The sequence below is a fragment of the Geotrypetes seraphini genome, chromosome 4, assembly GCF_902459505.1.
Source record: "Geotrypetes seraphini chromosome 4, aGeoSer1.1, whole genome shotgun sequence".
NCBI classification, from domain to species: Eukaryota; Metazoa; Chordata; class Amphibia; order Gymnophiona; family Dermophiidae; genus Geotrypetes; species Geotrypetes seraphini.
The window spans coordinates 22,065,760-22,082,367 of record NC_047087.1 but is presented as its reverse complement, the minus strand read 5'-3'; the positions used below and the strand labels follow the sequence as shown (position 1 = coordinate 22,082,367).

The following is a 16,608-nucleotide window of genomic DNA, read 5'->3' as shown; positions in this document are numbered from 1 at the left end:
TCCAGCGATCAACCACCCTTTCGGTGAAGAAATATTTTCTGGTATCACCATGAAATTTCCCACCCCTGAGTTTTAACGGATGCCCTCTTGTAGCCGCGGGACCTTTAAGAAAAAAGATATCTTCTTCCACCTCGATACGGCCCGTGACATATTTGAACATCTCGATCATGTCTCCCCTCTCTCTGCATTCCTCGAGTGAGTACAGCTGCAAATTACCCAGTCGTTCCTCATACGGGAGATCCTTGAGTCCTGAGACCATCCTGGTGGCCATTCGCTGAACCGACTCAACTCTCAAAACATCTTTGTGGTAATGTGGCCTCCAGAACTGTACACAGTGTTCCAGATGGGGTCTCACCATGGATCTGTGTACAATGGCATTATGACCTCGGGCTTACGGCTGACGAAACTTCTATGGATACAGCCTATGATTTGTCTAGCCTTGGTTGAAGCTTTCTCCACTTGATTGGCAGTCTTCATGTCTTCACTAATGATCACCCCCAAGTCTCGTTCTGCTACAGTCCTTGCTAGGGTCTCACCATTTAGGGTGTAAGTCCTGCATGGATTTTTGCTGCCGAGGTGCATGCCCTTGCATTTTTTTGGCATTGAACCAGATGGTCACTGCATCACTTAGCACTGAATATTGTACACTAGAGAATGACATGGGAAAAAAAATTGTCCCTGTCTCCGCCTCATCCCCGTGAGCTCATCCCTGTCCCCGTCCCATGAGCTCGGTCCCCATCCCCACCCCATCCCTGCAAACCATCTAATCCCATCTGCACAAGCCTCAAACAATTTTATGCTGAACTTATTTTATTAAAAGTATAAAAAGAAACAATATTCTGTACAGTTGTCATTTATAAATGTTTATCAACACAACTAATATACTTTATTCTAAAGCAAAGAAAAGAAATATAATTTTTTTTTCTACCTTTGTTGTTTGGTTTCTGCTTTCTTCATCTTCTCATCATTCTATTCCTTCCATCCATTGTCTGCCTTCTCTCTGCCTCTTCTACATGGCATCTGCTCTGTTACTGTGCCTCTCCCTTCCATCTCTTCCTCCATCACACCCCCCCCCCACATGGTCTGGCACCCATCTCCTTCAGAGTCTTCTCCCCTCTCTCTCCTACCCACTAACATGCAGTGTTTACTCCTCCCTCTCCTCCCCCTCTCTCTCCACTTCCTTCCAGTGTGTTCCCCTCTGTCTTTCTCTTACCCATTCCCATGCAGTGTCTGTTCCTCTCTCCTCTCCCCCTCTCTCTAAATTAAAGCTTAACTTTATATACCAGGTCATCAACCTAAGGAAGCTCGACTTGGTTTACAACAATTAGATAAAAACTAAAGAAAATTTACAATAATTCCCTTTACAATAATTCTCCTTCCATTTCCCTTCAGTGTCCTTTGTGGTCCAGCAGCCCCTTCCCCTCACCTTTTTGTCTCACAGCTGCCCAAGCTTTTCATCAAGTCACATGCGGTATCCTGAAACTTCTTCTCTGACGCAACTTCCTGTTTCCGGTTGCGTCAGAGAAGATTCAAGCAGCCGCGCACAACTTGTTGAAAGGCTCGTGCTGCTGCGAGACAAGAAAAATGAAAATCGCCACGAAGGTGAGAGGATGGGAGGGAGATGCCCAGATGACAGCGATCAGAAAGAAGGAGGGAGTGGGATGCTGCACCGCAAAATTTCAGAATCTCAAAGAGGAAGCAAGATTCTGGAACTCCAAATAGTAGCAACATTCCATGCTACTGATTCCAGGTCAAACAGTGGCCTCCCCTATGTCTGTCTCAATAGCAGACTATGGAATTTTCCTCCAGGAACTTGGCCAAACCTTTTTTAAAACCTGATACGTTAACTACTCTTACCACATCCTCTAGAGCAGGGCTGCCCAAGTCCGGTCCTCGAGGTCTACTGGCAGGCCAGGTTTTCTGGATATCCGCAATGAATATGCATGAGAGAGATTTGCCTGCACTGCCTTCTTGGTATGCAAATCTCTCTCATTCATGCTTATTGTGGATATCCAGAAAACCTGGCCTGCCAGTAGATCTCGAGGACCGGACTTGGGCAGCCCTGCTCTAGAGCTTAATTATTTTCTGAGTGAAAAAAATATTTACTACTACTATTAATTATTTATATAGCACTACCAGATGAACACAGTGCTGTACAGTCACAAAGAGTAAATAGTCCCTGCTTGAAAGAGCTTACAATCTAAACAGGTTTCCCTGTAACTTCATTGATTGTCCCCCTACTCTTTGTAATTTTTTTGGGAGTAAAAAAATTGTTTTGCTTGTATCTGTTCTACACCACTCAGGATTTTGTAGATTTCAATCATTCTCCCCTCAGCCATCTTTTTTCCAGACTGGAGTCCTAACCTTTAGATGTTTAGTTATCTATTTACTGGTGTGTTAGTTACATGCTGATTATATTTGTTTTTATGTAAACCGCTTAGGTTTAGGCATGTTAGAAATTTTTTATTTTTTTATTTATTGAGTTTAAACATTATTATTACACATAATAACAAGGAAAGGATGTTACAGCGGCCACCAATAAAATACCATAAAGCAGTTTGATAAAAGGGGGCCTAAGAGCTCATCACAGTGCAAATTCTCTCTCACATTTTTCTTGTGGCTTGTTTCTCTGCACAGCGGATTCTCCAGAAGATGCAAATAAATGGCAGTGTGGCTTGAAAATGTTACATCAAGAAGTCCTGAGCGCTCCCACATCCATCATCATAGAGAAGTAAGCATGGCTTCCCATGGGTGATGGCTTCCAGCATTTACTTCTTGCTAAATTCAATAATGACAATTCAACACTCCGAGGCAGCTTGTCAATTGAAAAAACTTAATATGAGGAAGGGTAGGGTAGGGCACTCCCTTTTTTTTGCTTAGTGTACCAATGGGACCATATGGGAGATAAATGAGCGTGCCCATAGGTGTTGGAATGGAAAAGCCGCAGGGCCATGGCCTCCCCAAAAATTGGCGGTCACTGGTTGGTGCCCGCCCTCCCACTCGTTTCCCGATGCTGTATTTTAAATCTTTGGGGTAGCTGCCGTGCGGCGTTAACGAGCGGGTCTGCCCCCAAAAGTAGAATGTAGAGTTCCGGGGCAGGCCTGCTCAGCGCTGCGTGACAGCTGCCCCGAAGATTTAAAGTACAACGCCAGGGGTGGACTCAGGAGCTGGCAACAAGCCATGCTGCAGGATTCCGCTGGGGCTAGGGCGGAGCTTATGGGCTTCCCCAAAACAAACAGCATTCCACTGCCTATGAACGTGCGTAAGTCCAAAACAGAAACCTACCTGAAAAGCATCCACCCCCTAACTATGCCTACTTTCTGGTAGGCACCTTCGACTTTACCTCAAAGTGGTAGGCACCTTCCATCTCATTATATGCAATTAACATCAATTATGCGCTGTTAATTGCCAATTCCAGGTGCTGATTAAAACTTTTAAACAATTAAGTTAGGCACCTAATCAAGGCCAAAGTGGGCATTCTCGCATTATCCAGCCAAACATAACGGTTACTGCACCTCAACTAGATGACAGAGTTAACACGGGAGCATCTAGTGCCAGATTCAATAACTGGAGCCTAAAAGAGATAAGCAGCTAAAGTTAGGCATCTATTGCATGTCAATCACGCTTAGGCGCCCATTACAGACTCATGCCTAACTTAAAACGTAGGTGCCTGTAATGTAGACCAGGCTTTGAAAGGCCTACATTATAGGCACCTAAATCCTTTGGAGAATCACTGAGATACAACAAGCACACAACATGGAGGGCTATGTACGTCAACGCCCACAGTCTGGGAAACAAGATCCTAGATTTGGAGACAGAAATGAGGAATGCCGACCTGGATGTGGTGGCGATATCTGAGACCTGGCTCACAGACTCCCACGCGTGGGACATGGTCATACCAGGTTACAACTTGCTTCGTCGGGACAGGGAGGGCAAAATGGGAGGTGGGGTAGCATTATATACTAAAGATGACATTAAGGTCACCAGAATCACAGATGTACAGTACACTGGGGAATCCCTTTGGGTAAATTTGGCCAGAGGGAAGGACAAATGCCTATATCTTGGCGTGGTATACAGACCCCCAAAACAACAAGAAGACCTAGATTTGGAATTAATCGGAGATATAGAGAATATCACCTTGCGGGGGGACACAGTATTGGTAGGTGACTTCAACATGCCCGATGTGGATTGGGTCACGCTTTCCTCTGCTTCCGGCAGCAGCAGGAAGCTATTAAACTCTTTGAATGGAGCAGGACTCAGGCAACTGGTAATTGAGCCAACAAGGGATCAGGCAATTTTGGACCTGGTACTTACCAACGGAGAAAGTATCACAGAGGTCTCGGTGGGTGAAACTTTGGCCTCCAGTGACCACAATATGATTTGGTTCAATCTCAGGAAAGGTTTCACGAAATCTACCACATTGACCAAGGTTCTCAAGTTCAAGGACACAAATTTCCAGGACATGGGAGACTTCATTCACCAGGCGCTACAAACCCAAGCAGATACCGACAGCGTGGAAGAAATGTGGTCAACTTTGAAAACCACCATACAGGAAGCAACAAACCGCTATGTTAAATCAGTAAGCAAACGAAGTAGGAACAACAAGCCACAGTGGTTCTCTATGGAGATCTCAGACCTCATCAAAGAGAAGAAAAAAGCATTCATCTCTTACAAACAATCAGGGACACAGGACTCCAGAGTAGATTATCTGACCAAATCAAGAGCCGTCAAAGCGGCAGTTAGAGAGGCCAAATTCCGCATGGAGGAGTCTCTAGCAAAGAATATCCAGAAGGGAGATAAATCCTTCTTCAGGTATATTAGTGACAGGAAAAAGAACTCAGGCGGGATAGTACGACTCAGAAAACCAGACGGAGACCATGTGGAGACGGACTCGGAAAAGGCCCAACTGTTAAATGAATACTTCTGTTCAGTCTTCACCCGCGAGGTGCCGGGAATCGGCCCTCAACCACATACAAGGATTAAATCAGTAGACCCGTTTAGTAATTTCAAATTTACACCCAGCAGCGTCTACTGCGAGCTGTCAAAAATCAAGGTCAACAAGGCAATGGGGCCTGACAACCTACACCCTAGGGTACTCAGGGAGTTGGGAGATGTCTTGGCGGAACCACTATCCGCGCTCTTTAATCTCTCCCTTAGTACAGGTAACGTCCCGATGGACTGGAAGACGGCTAACGTCATTCCACTACACAAGAAAGGCTCCAGGGTGGATATGGCAAACTACAGACCAGTGAGTCTCACTTCAATAGTGAGCAAACTAATGGAAACCCTAATCAAACACCAAATGGATAGGATCATGGACGAGGAGAATCTGCGGGATCCCCGCCAACATGGATTTACTAAGGGGAGATCGTGCCAATCCAACCTGATCGGCTTCTTTGACTGGGTGACGAGGAAGCTGGATGTTGGTGAGTCCCTGGACATCGTCTATCTGGATTTCAGCAAAGCATTTGATAGCGTGCCACACCGCAGGTTGCTGAACAAGATGAGTTCTTTAGGTTTGGGCGACACTTTAACAAAATGGGTTGGGAACTGGCTTGGAGGTAGGCTTCAGAGGGTGATGGTGAATGGCACTCCCTCCGAGATGTCGGAGGTGATAAGTGGAGTGCCACAGGGCTCCGTCCTAGGCCCGATCTTGTTCAACATCTATATAAGAGACCTGACAGAAGGGCTTCGAGGTAAAATAACATTGTTTGCCGATGATGCCAAACTGTGCAATGTAGTGAGCAAAAGCACAACAGACAAAAAAGCAATGACAGACGATATGGTGCATGACTTACTGCTGCTGGAGCACTGGTCTAGGTCCTGGCAACTCAGTTTCAATGCCAAAAAATGCAAAGTCATGCACCTGGGAAGCCAGAATCCATGCAAGATCTACACCCTAAATGGCGAGATCCTGACAAGAACTGTAGCAGAAAGAGACTTGGGAGTGATTGTCAGGGAAGACATGAAGTCGGCAAACCAAGTGGAGCAAGCTTCATCCAAAGCAAGGCAAATCATAGGTTGCATACGCAGGAGTTTCATCAGCCGTAAACCTGAAGTCATTATGCCACTATATAGATCCATGGTGAGACCGCACCTGGAGTACTGTGTGCAATTCTGGAGGCCGCATTACCGCAAGGATGTGCTGAGACTGGAGTCGGTCCAGAGAATGGCCACCAGGATGGTCTCGGGACTCAGGGAGCTCCCGTACGAGGAGCGGTTGGGGAATTTGCAGCTCTACTCACTCGAGGAGCGTCGAGAGAGGGGAGACATGATCGAGACATTCAAATATCTCACGGGCCGCATCAAGGTGGAAGAAGACATCTTCTTCTTCAAGGGTCCCGCGGCAACAAGGGGGCATTCGTGGAAAATCAGGGGCGGGAAACTGCACAGTGACACTAGGAAGTTCTTCTTCACTGAAAGGGTGGTTGATCGCTGGAATAGTCTTCCACTTCGGGTTATTGAGGCCACCAGTGTGGCGGATTTTAAGGCCAGATGGGATAGACATGTGGGATCTATCCGCAAAGATAGATAGTGAGGATCACTGGGGTGGGCAGACTTGATGGGCCTTGGCCCTTATCTGCCGTCTATTTCTATGTTTCTATGTTTCTATGTTAGTGGCGCCTAAGTCTTTCTCCACCTCTAAACACGCCTACTTTGGTGTTCGGTGTTGATAGGTGCCGTGTGATAGGCGCCTATCTTTAGTGGAATCGCGTCTAAGAGGATAGGTGCCTATCTCCCAATTAAATTGTATTTTTTTTTTCAATTATGAGCTTGTTAAAGCTCATTATTGAAGCCAATGTACTACTTAAGTTAGGCGCCTAATTTAAGGCATCTAACTTTAGATGCCTTTTATAGAATTTCTCCCCCAGTGCCTTCTAAATAGGAGGCCGTAAGGCCCATATTCTGTAAATGGCGCCTTAACTTTAAATGAGCAATATTGGGGCATCTACAAGGAAGTGCCTGCCTGTGCAATTATCCCCTGGACTCATATATTGGGCTCCTAAATCTAGGGAAAAGAATGGCAGTCTACGTTTAGCATCATTATTTTAATACTCTTAAATTTAGATGAATTTTTGCTACAAACATAGGAAAACTTAAGCTGCTATATTTGACTGAATGTTGGGGACAAATTAGGCACTTAAGAGCCTAAATTTAGGAGCTTAACTTTCTTGTTTCAATATTGAGCCTGAATGAAGGGGTCCTTTTATTAAGGTGCGTTAACCGATTTAGCGCGCACTAAATGCTAAGATGCCCATCTACTATAATAAAACGCTAAGCGCGCATGCGCACTCTTAACTGCGTGATCCATAGGTCCCTGGCCGCCAGGAGTGCGCATGCGCGCTTAGCTGTGCCAGTGGCCGCCAGACAAATTGAAAAGCGATGGCCTCCCTGCTCTCCACCTCGCGCAGTCCTCCATCCCAGAAATATGGCCCTACCGGCCGAAATTTCTTTTTAACTTAAAAGACGTTGCGGCGGCTGCTCTCACGAGCTGCTCCTGCGTTGGAGAAGGCTTCCGACACAGGCGACGATCGTGAGAGGAGCCCCCGGAAAGTTAAACAAGCAGAGGGGACCGCGGGAAGGAAAGGGAAGGGGGGGCACAAGGGACTAAGGGAGCCACGGTACTATCCTGTCGGCTCCCAGAAACAACCTACTTCTCCCACGGCCCAGAAGACCTATCCGACAACCCTGGACACTGAGCTCAACCAGCTCCCCGCGGCCCAGCAGAGGCCCCGCGACAGAGTGCGTCGGCACCCGACTAGAGGATGTATGCCATTTGCTTTCCAGGTGGAAAGATACAGGCAAGACAGACACCCTGCAGAAAAAACCCTGCAGAAATTCTCTGTGCATCCTGAGAACACAAGCTGAAAGATAATGAGGTAAACTATAAGTAGCACAAGGGCCTGATTTCCAACAGGTGGAAACAATGGAGCCCAAATCCCACCAACGCCAGACGGAAATAGGGAAGGTAAAAGACGGAGCCTGAATATGGGTAGGGAAAAGGAAGGGAGAAGGGCTACTGCTGGACAGGGGGAGCAGGAAAGGGGTGCTGCTGGACAGGGGGGAAAGACAGAAAAAGAGAAAGAAAGAAAGAAAAGAAAAGAAAAGCCTAAGTCTACACAATATAAATGATAGCATACATTGTGTGCTAATCTTTAGCGTGTGGTAAATCGGTTAGCGCACCTTAATAAAAGGACTCCTAAATGAAGTAGAAATAAAAATGAAATGAAGTGTTTTTCCATGCATGGTACTATTACATGAGCACAAAATACCTGTTCTCTACTTTCATTGCAAACTGGGATAAATCATTAATTTGTGCGTTATATCTGACTTAACCCTTCCCCTTTTATTAAGCTGAGGTAGAGGTTTCTACTGCAGGCTGACGAGGTAAGTGCTCCGACGCTCATATTTACCATGCCAACTTGTGCTAAACGCCTTTAGCGCAGTTTGATAACAGAGACATTATCCTAATTATCTTTTCTTTTAAATTCTAGCTGGTTAAGAAAGCAGATCTATTCTGTAGATCAAACCAGGAGAAACAGGTAGATATATTTTCCATCATTTCTTTTGGCCTTTTTATCTCAGTATCTTAGTGAGGGAGGAGGTAACTTAATGGAAACTTTCAGACTGAAATAAAACTAATGTATTTTGCATAAGAAAAAAATTATTTTCAAAAACGTGGTTTAAGAGTAGCATCTCTGTACTAACCTTTGTCCTGTGAAGTAGGGAGAGTGCTTCTGGTTCTCTACTTAATGAAAAGCACAGATATGAAATTCATATTCAGTCTTGATATCCCAGTCCTAGAACTTTAGAAGAAAGTTTTGTCTGCTCAGAAATAGCAGGAAGCGACTTGCTGGGGTGAGAATATACAATATTAAGGTAATCGTTTCACAACTGTTAATATGGAAACCTAGATGTACTGTACCCTTATTTACGAAGTGTCCATTGGTTTCCTAAGACAGTGTAACACCCCCTTGTGGACACCTCTGGATCTGGTTTGACCTGGCAGGAATCTCCTTTATGCGGTGTCTGTTGATCCCTAAATGTTTGGCCCCTGGTGCTTCCACCTAAGAACAAAGAGCACTAGTCGGTGGAATTTCCCTCCCTTCCCCCAAGGGAAAATCCAAAACAAATATGACTGTGGATAAGGCTGGTTAGAAATATTTCATCATTTAAACAGTGAAATATTAAACTCTATGAAGAATGCCCATTATAAAGAACAAGAAGCATCTCATATGCAACATGGTCCTGTAACGCCTTAGTTAACCATTCAGATAAGCTGTGTTGCTTATCCCAGCCCAACATAAACTGAATAAGGAAGAATATATCACTTCCCTCCTCCCTTTACTAGTTGTCTTCTCCCTTCTCTTTTCTTGCCATATCTGGTCTCATCCATGGAGGATCTGGGTTGCCTGGCCCGCCTCAGTTGCTCTTTCATCTGGTCTCAAATCCCCGCCTCTCCTTATCTGTGGCATGTTGTTTAACTTAAGAAAACAGGAGATGCCAATTTCCCAAAAACTTGGAAAGTAGAAACAAACAGCGAAGGACTTAATTGAAGGACATCATTGTCCAGTTTTTATTGGTTCTTAGAAAGTTTACATCATTCATGATTATTTTTGACATGTAAGTTTTATGATGTTTATGTTTATTTTATATACAGTCTATGTTTGTTTTGACTCCTGAAGCAGGCCCATTTGGGACCGAAACATGATCGTGTCGCGTCTTGATATACAATAAAAGAGTCTCCTTCGCTGTTTGTTTCCTACTTTGCATGTTGTTTAGCTGCCATACCTCCTTTCCATCTGGAGGAGGTGCTGCCCCACTGCTTCATCACCACCAGTATCTCATGGAGCCTTCTCTCATTTGCAGAAGGAGAAGCCTTGGGAGAACATCGTAGCTATTGTCACGAGTTCTCTCTTGTGTAAAGAACGGCGATACTTTTCAGTTCTTGTCTTCAGACTGGTTCCATGCCAGCAGGAGATGATATCTTACTAATGCTTATTTTTCTTGCTGTGAGGGAAGTAGGGGGGGGAGGTTGAGTGGACATTTCACACCACCTTCGGCAATGACTAGAGGTGTCCAGTCAAACCCACCCAGACAATCACGTGCAGGACGTCAGCGCGCTGGATTTCAACACTATTTTAAAGCACTCTGAGGGGGGGTGAGAGGGAACCCCCCCACACACACACTTTACTTAGAAATGTTGGTGCTCCCATTTGGGGGTGGGGGGTGGGGGGAACCTACCCTTTTACAGAGCAAACAGTAATTTTCCCCTAAAAAACAGGGAAAAAGGCTGTTTCCTCTGTAATGGAAGGAGGAGGGTTTCCCCAAACTCCTCCAATGGGAGCGCCAACATTTCTAACTAAAGTGGCGGGGTCCTTCCCACACCCCTTCACAGCGCTTTTAAATAGTTAAAATCCAGTGCGTTGACATCCTGCGCGTGATTGTCTCGTGCGGTTTCGTCTAAGAGCCATGACTAGAACAGCGAGCTATCAGGATGGGCAGGGGGTTGGATAGCTCAACCTAATCCAGTGGCTAAAACTGGGGTGGCATGTTCCACCCCTTGCCACTCCACATTTGTGGATAGAAAATAGGGGTAAAACTGACCAGACGTCCTAAGGATAATATGTAAAAGAGATGGATGAGTCTTCCTTGTCCTGTCCCATGTTGTATCCTGGATCCTTAATCTTTCAGATGATCCCTTGGGGTTCTAAGTTGAGTTGTATAGTTGAAATCTGCATGACATAGATTTGACTTTGTTGTGACTGCTCTGACAGTCATGTTTTTTGACATCAGACTTTATAGAATTTGTTGTACATTTTAAAATGAATGTTTTTTTTTTGGGGGGAGGGAGGGGTTCTGATTAGATTTAGGGGTCCAAGAATTTGAATCTGGTGGATGGAACTGTGGACCCACCTTTCATCCCTTTCAGTATTTTTTCTTAAAACCTTCAGCTTGTCTCTCATCCACAACATTGTGGTTCCACTCCCATTGTTTTAGAGGGTCCTCAAATGTATTTTCTGAATACGGTGATAATGCTAGGTTCTGGTATCCACAATGGAAGCTGAGTAAAATGGTGGGAAATAGATTTTTATTTTTCACTACCCTCTTTCAAACCCATCTTTTTTTTTTTTTTTTTTTTGGGGGGGGAAAGGAGGGGCCACGGTTTCCTTTTGTTCCCTAGTGCCATGGCCTTTCATTCATAACTGCCTGGAAATTTCTTCCCTATTGTAGCTGTCCCCCATCTTAGCCCAGCCTTTAGTTCATGGTTAACTGCTTCAAATAACAAACAAGCAAAAATTGACCCTTAATACTCCACAGACCTGAAGGTCAACCAAGACAGGAACAAACCCATTATGGAGATGACGATGTCCAAGATGCAGGTCTTTATTGAAAATACAGTCAATTAATCCACATGACATGATGTTTTTTTCAATCGCGCAGAGTTTTCTACTTAGACCAGCCCATTCCCATACATGACCACTTTAGGTTTTAGGATTTGATCCACGTTTTTGCATTAGGACTTTTAGGGACCCCTGATGAAGACCATGTTGGGTCCTTAGTCCCCATTATTTGGGCCCTTGACATCTCGTCATGTGGATTAATTGACTGTATTTTCAATAAAGACCTGCATCTTGAACATCGTCGTCTCCACAGTGTTTTTACTCTGCCACTGTGCAGGAGAACTGTTCAAGGGCACTGGATAGTGGGGTAGGAATTTCAGCCATTATTTTGTGGTGACAACTACTGGCTAGATGTAAACACATCAATACCAGAATCCAGAGGGGGCTGTGGTTTGAAGCAGTTAGGAACCACTAAATAATGGCTGAAATTCCTACCCCACTATCCAGTGCCCTTGAACAGTTCTCCTGCACAGTAGCAGAGTAAAGGCGGGGGAGCGGTCCTCCCCGGGCACCGTCGTGGTGGGGCACCGGTTCCTCTCTGACCCACTGCCACACACAAGTATGCATATGAGCCTTCTTCCCTTCCCTTCCCTCCTTCATACCTACTTAGAGCCAGCTCCCACGCCACAATAAAAAATACTGTGGTAGGAATGATTTTTCTTTTACCAGCCATGCTCAATACAATAGCATGCAAATTATGTTCATGGAATTCATGCGGAGAATCGCGGGTAAAAGGGGAGAGAAACTATGCCTGGCGCTTGCTCCTCCTCCGGCCTGCCCTGTCAAAAAAAAGCAGCCCCTGCTCTCCCTGCCTGTCAGTACAGCTGACGGGAGCAGGGGAGTCCTCCATCATCTGAGCCGGCAGGACTCCCCAAAGCTGCCGCAGCTTTGGGGAAGTCCTGTTGGCTCAGTAGATCAGAGTTTCCCATTCTCTGATTAGCTCAACCGGTAGGCAGATAGGGGCTGTTTTTGGTTTTTTTTTAATTTATTTTAATGGGCATAGCTGTTGTGCTCACACAACTGTGCCCATTAAAAAAATTAAGAAGTTGCAAGAGCCCTAAACTGGGACCCCCTGACATCCCCACAAAGCACCCCTGACACCCCAGGCACCTAGCCCCCACCCCTGCCCCCACCCACCACTCCAAAACAAAATCCTGGTGGTCTAGTGGGCTAGGTCAGGTCAGACCCCCCCCCAGCTCGAGGACTCTCTACCCCCGACAACGCCTCCCTCCCCAATACCTTTTGTTGAAAATCAGGCAGGAAGGATGCCCACTGCCTTCTGCCTTGAAGGGCCACCTCTTCAAAATGTTGATCCTTCCCCCTCCCAATGTATCCTGGGATGCACTGGGAGGGGTCTAAGGTTCTGATTGGCTCAGGTGCCTAAGGCCCCTCCTCTGGGCATTGTCATTAGTAGACGGTCTTAGGGCGTTGTCATTGGTGGACGGTCTTCGAGCTGGGGGGGAGGTCTGACCCGACCCTCCCCAGCCCACTAGACCGCAGGATTTTGTGGTGGGAGTAGTTGTGAAGATCATAAAGGGAGGAAGGCTTAGAGTCAGGGGGTATCAGGGAGTCCTGGTTTTGCACCTCCCTGCCAGCAGGGCTGCATTTCTTTAATGTTGTGCCTGTGTTGTGTGTGCACAACAGTTACCGGCAGCTCCAGAGCTGCTGGTAATTAGCAGCTGGAAACAAGGGAGGATTTCCTTTTGTGCATCACCAGGAGAACTCATTGAAATACTAATGAGCTCCGCCTCCTAGGGATGTATTTACAGAGGGTTCTGGGGGTTTGGGAAGAAGGGGGCATGCACGTGTCAGGGAGTATGTGGTGGGAGGTAGAGAATGACATGTCCCCGTCCCCGCGGATAACCGCGGGAAATAATCCCATGTCATTTTTTAGTGTCTATTTCAACCTCAGGTTGTTTTACTCCAGCATTCTTCAGAGCAAAGCTTGCGGGTCAGTGGTTGTGGCCATTCATACTCTGATTCTTCCCTCTCTCCTTAAAGAATAACATGAAGATGGTTTCCCGTGGTTATCCGCGGGGACGGGAACGGTGATGAATTTTGTCACCGTGTCATTCTCTAACAGGGGGTGCATGTGCAGCGGGGGGGGGGGGTGGCTTCTGCTCCTGCAGCATCTCTGACCAGCCTGGGGGAGTGAAAGCAGACCCTCAGTAGTCCTTACACGTATGCAGAGCCCTGCCACTAGACCAATCTTGAACCTATACTTCGTATCACTTGTTAATCGTGGCAGATGAAGACATATATAAGAACATAAGCTGTAGTTACACAACCCAAGTGGTCATTGCCTTTTGCTCTGTTTAAATTCCAGCATCAGCCTTAGGGAAGTGAAGACCATACTTCCATCGGTAAACTTTAAAGGCGCCAGTGCGAAGGCCTTGAAGGATAAGTTTCTGGTAATTATTCAAAGCATTTATTAATAAGTAACCTGATGAGACTTGTATTAAATTCATTTTGAGTGAGGTATTTGGCCTAAGGTCACTGGCACACCATGCCATGTAAATAACATCAGTGTAAAGAAGAAGGTTAGAGTCAGCTTGAAATTGCATAAGTGCAGAACCTTTTAGCCTCCTCACGCGGCTGAAGTATCAGGAAAACTATGCCTTGCTGAAACAGAATAGAAATTAGAGAATGACATGGGGACAAATTTGTCCCCGTCCCTGCAGGAACTCAATTTCCCTCTCCTGTCCCCACGAGTTTTGTCGCTGTCCCTGTCCCTGCCCCTCCCCCATTCCTATAAGCTCATATAAGCCGGGATGGGACGGGAAAATGAGTTCCCGCGGGTTCAGGGAAAATTTGTCACCATGTCATTCTCTACTTGGGAGATCATTATAGAAAATTGAATAAATAAATAGTGTGAAAAGTTTCAGCCTCTGATAACCAGAGCTGGTATTGTGACATCATAATGCTTCATTCCACCAATGCCTAAGAGCCAACCTCATCAGTGATATCACAATGGCTTGATTGCCCTTTACTTGACTCACTTTTACTACATTTTTATTTGTAGAGTGGTGCAGTTTAGAGAATGACACGGAGACAGAAAAAGAACTTGCCGGGATGGGAAAATGAGTTCCTGCAGGGATGGGGATAAATGTGTTCCTGTGTCATTCTCTAATACAGTGTTCTTCAACTGCCGGTCCGCAGACCGGTGTCAGTCCGCAGAAAATTCCTGCCGTTCCGCGCAGGGCCAGTGAGATTGGTGCGCAAAATTCCTGCCAGTCTGTGCATGGCCAGCGAGAGCCTCCAACAGTAGCTTCCTCCCCTCCGTTCCCCTCCCAGCAGCTTAGTACTTGCCTGCATCAGCCCAGCCATTCACTTTGGCAGCCTGGGGCTTTTGCTGAGTCACGGCTTGCCTCTGATGATGCAACTTCCTCTTTCCTCAGAGGCGGCGTGACCCATCAAAGGACCTAAAGCTGCCTAAGTAAATCGCTGCTGCAGGCAAGTACTGAGAGCTACTGGGATGGGAGCGGAGGGAAGGGAAGGGGAGGAAGCCATTGTTGGAGGCTGGGAAGCTACTGGACCTGGAGGGAGGGAGAAGAAGAGATGCTGCTGGGAGGGGAGGAGGAAAAGGGAAGGGAAGAGAGTTACTGTTGGATAGGGGGAGGAGGGAAGGGAGAAGGGGACAGAGGAGGAGGTTAAAAGGAAGGAAACAGCTGGCAGGGAGATTAGAGGAGGGGAAAGAGTCAGGGTAGAATGGAGAGATCAGATGAGGGAAAGGGGAGAGACAGGAATGAGAAAGTAGAGAGAGATTGATGCTGGGAAGGGGGTCAGCAGAGAAATAAGGAGAGAGGGATAAAGATGCTAGATCTGGTGTAGGAGAGATAAAAATGAAGAAAGCAGTGAAGCTGGAATGAATCATATAAAAAGGAGAGAGGGGGCACAGGCTGGATGGAAAGGGGATGGGGCATAGAAAGAAGGTAGATACCATATGGAAAGGGGAGAGGGCAGACAGTGGATGGAAGGGGCAGATGCTAAATTGAAGAGAGTGAAAAGAAGATAAAAGCAGAAACCATAGACCACAAAAGGTAGAAAAAAATAATTTCATTTCTATTTTGTGATTAGAATATATCAGATTTGAAATATGCATCCTGCAAGAGCTGGTGTTAGATATAACTGGGGACTGCAAAGCACAGGCAGTGCTTCTTTAGCTTCCAGCTGGCTTAGGGCTCTCTCTGAGCAGGGGGCAGTTACCCTAGTTGCATTCCCCTAACACTATTCCTGTCATGTGTGACTGTGGTATTCTGTTAGCATGATATTTCTGTGAAGCATTCTGTAATAATTTGGCTTATTCAGTTTTTTTGATATGTGAAGGGGAGGGGAGACAGGGGTTTTGTTGATCCTTGCTCTGTATTATTTGTATTTATAAAATGACAATTGTACAGAATATTGTTTCTTTTTATACTTTAATAAAATACGTTCAATATAAAATCATAACTGAGGCTTGTGCAGATGGGATCAGATTATTTGTGGGGACCGAGCTCACGGGGACGGGGCAGAAACAGTTTTTTTAAAATTTCAGTCTTAGTAGTTTGCCGGTCCACAAAATAATTATTTTATTTCTGCCGGTCCATAGGTATAAAAAGGTTGAAGAACACTGCTCTAATATATGTCTTCTTGCCTGGACTGATATTTATCAGTGAGATTGTGAACAGCAAATGCTAATGTAAACTTCTGGTCTCTGCGTGTGGGATCCAGCTGCCTCACTTTATGGAGGTGATTTATTCACCTGGCAGTTATAATAATAATAATAATAATAATAATAACTTTATTCTTCTAATACCGCCACAATCTTGCGACTTCTAGGCGGTTTGCAATCAAGAGAGCTGGACATTCAGCGAATTACAATATGCAGATAGTCAGAGGAAATACAGAGAGCAGAGACTTCAAGAAAGCAAGAATATAGAAATATAAGAAGTATATCTGTATTATGTCAAGTACAGTTTAGAATGGGGCCTGTTTCCAACTTAAGAAAATGGAAAATATGATCTTGGATCTGCTTGGGAAGTGGTTTTTGTTGTGTTTTTTTTTTTGGGGGGTGGGGGGAGCCAAGAGGGTAAAGCATGACAATATAGAGCAGGGGCTTCAAATCCAGTCCTCAGGAGCCACAACCCAGCCTGGTTTTCAGAATTTCCACAATGAATATGTACGAAATCTATTTGTATTCACTACTTCCATTTTATGCAAATAG

The 16,608-nt window shown here is 45.6% G+C and overlaps 1 protein-coding gene across 6 annotated transcripts in view; it reads left to right on the top strand.

The window, feature by feature from the left end:
- Positions 1-16,608, top strand: part of PLCG2 (phospholipase C gamma 2) — a 210,632-nt gene that overhangs the window by 86,508 nt on the left and 107,516 nt on the right. For all 6 annotated transcript variants that reach the window (XM_033941197.1, XM_033941196.1, XM_033941199.1 and 3 more), the window contains 3 exons: positions 2,638-2,731; positions 8,496-8,543; positions 13,732-13,816. In XM_033941197.1, the coding sequence (XP_033797088.1) occupies positions 2,638-2,731; positions 8,496-8,543; positions 13,732-13,816 (227 nt within the window). The remainder of the gene's footprint in view (positions 1-2,637; positions 2,732-8,495; positions 8,544-13,731; positions 13,817-16,608) is intronic.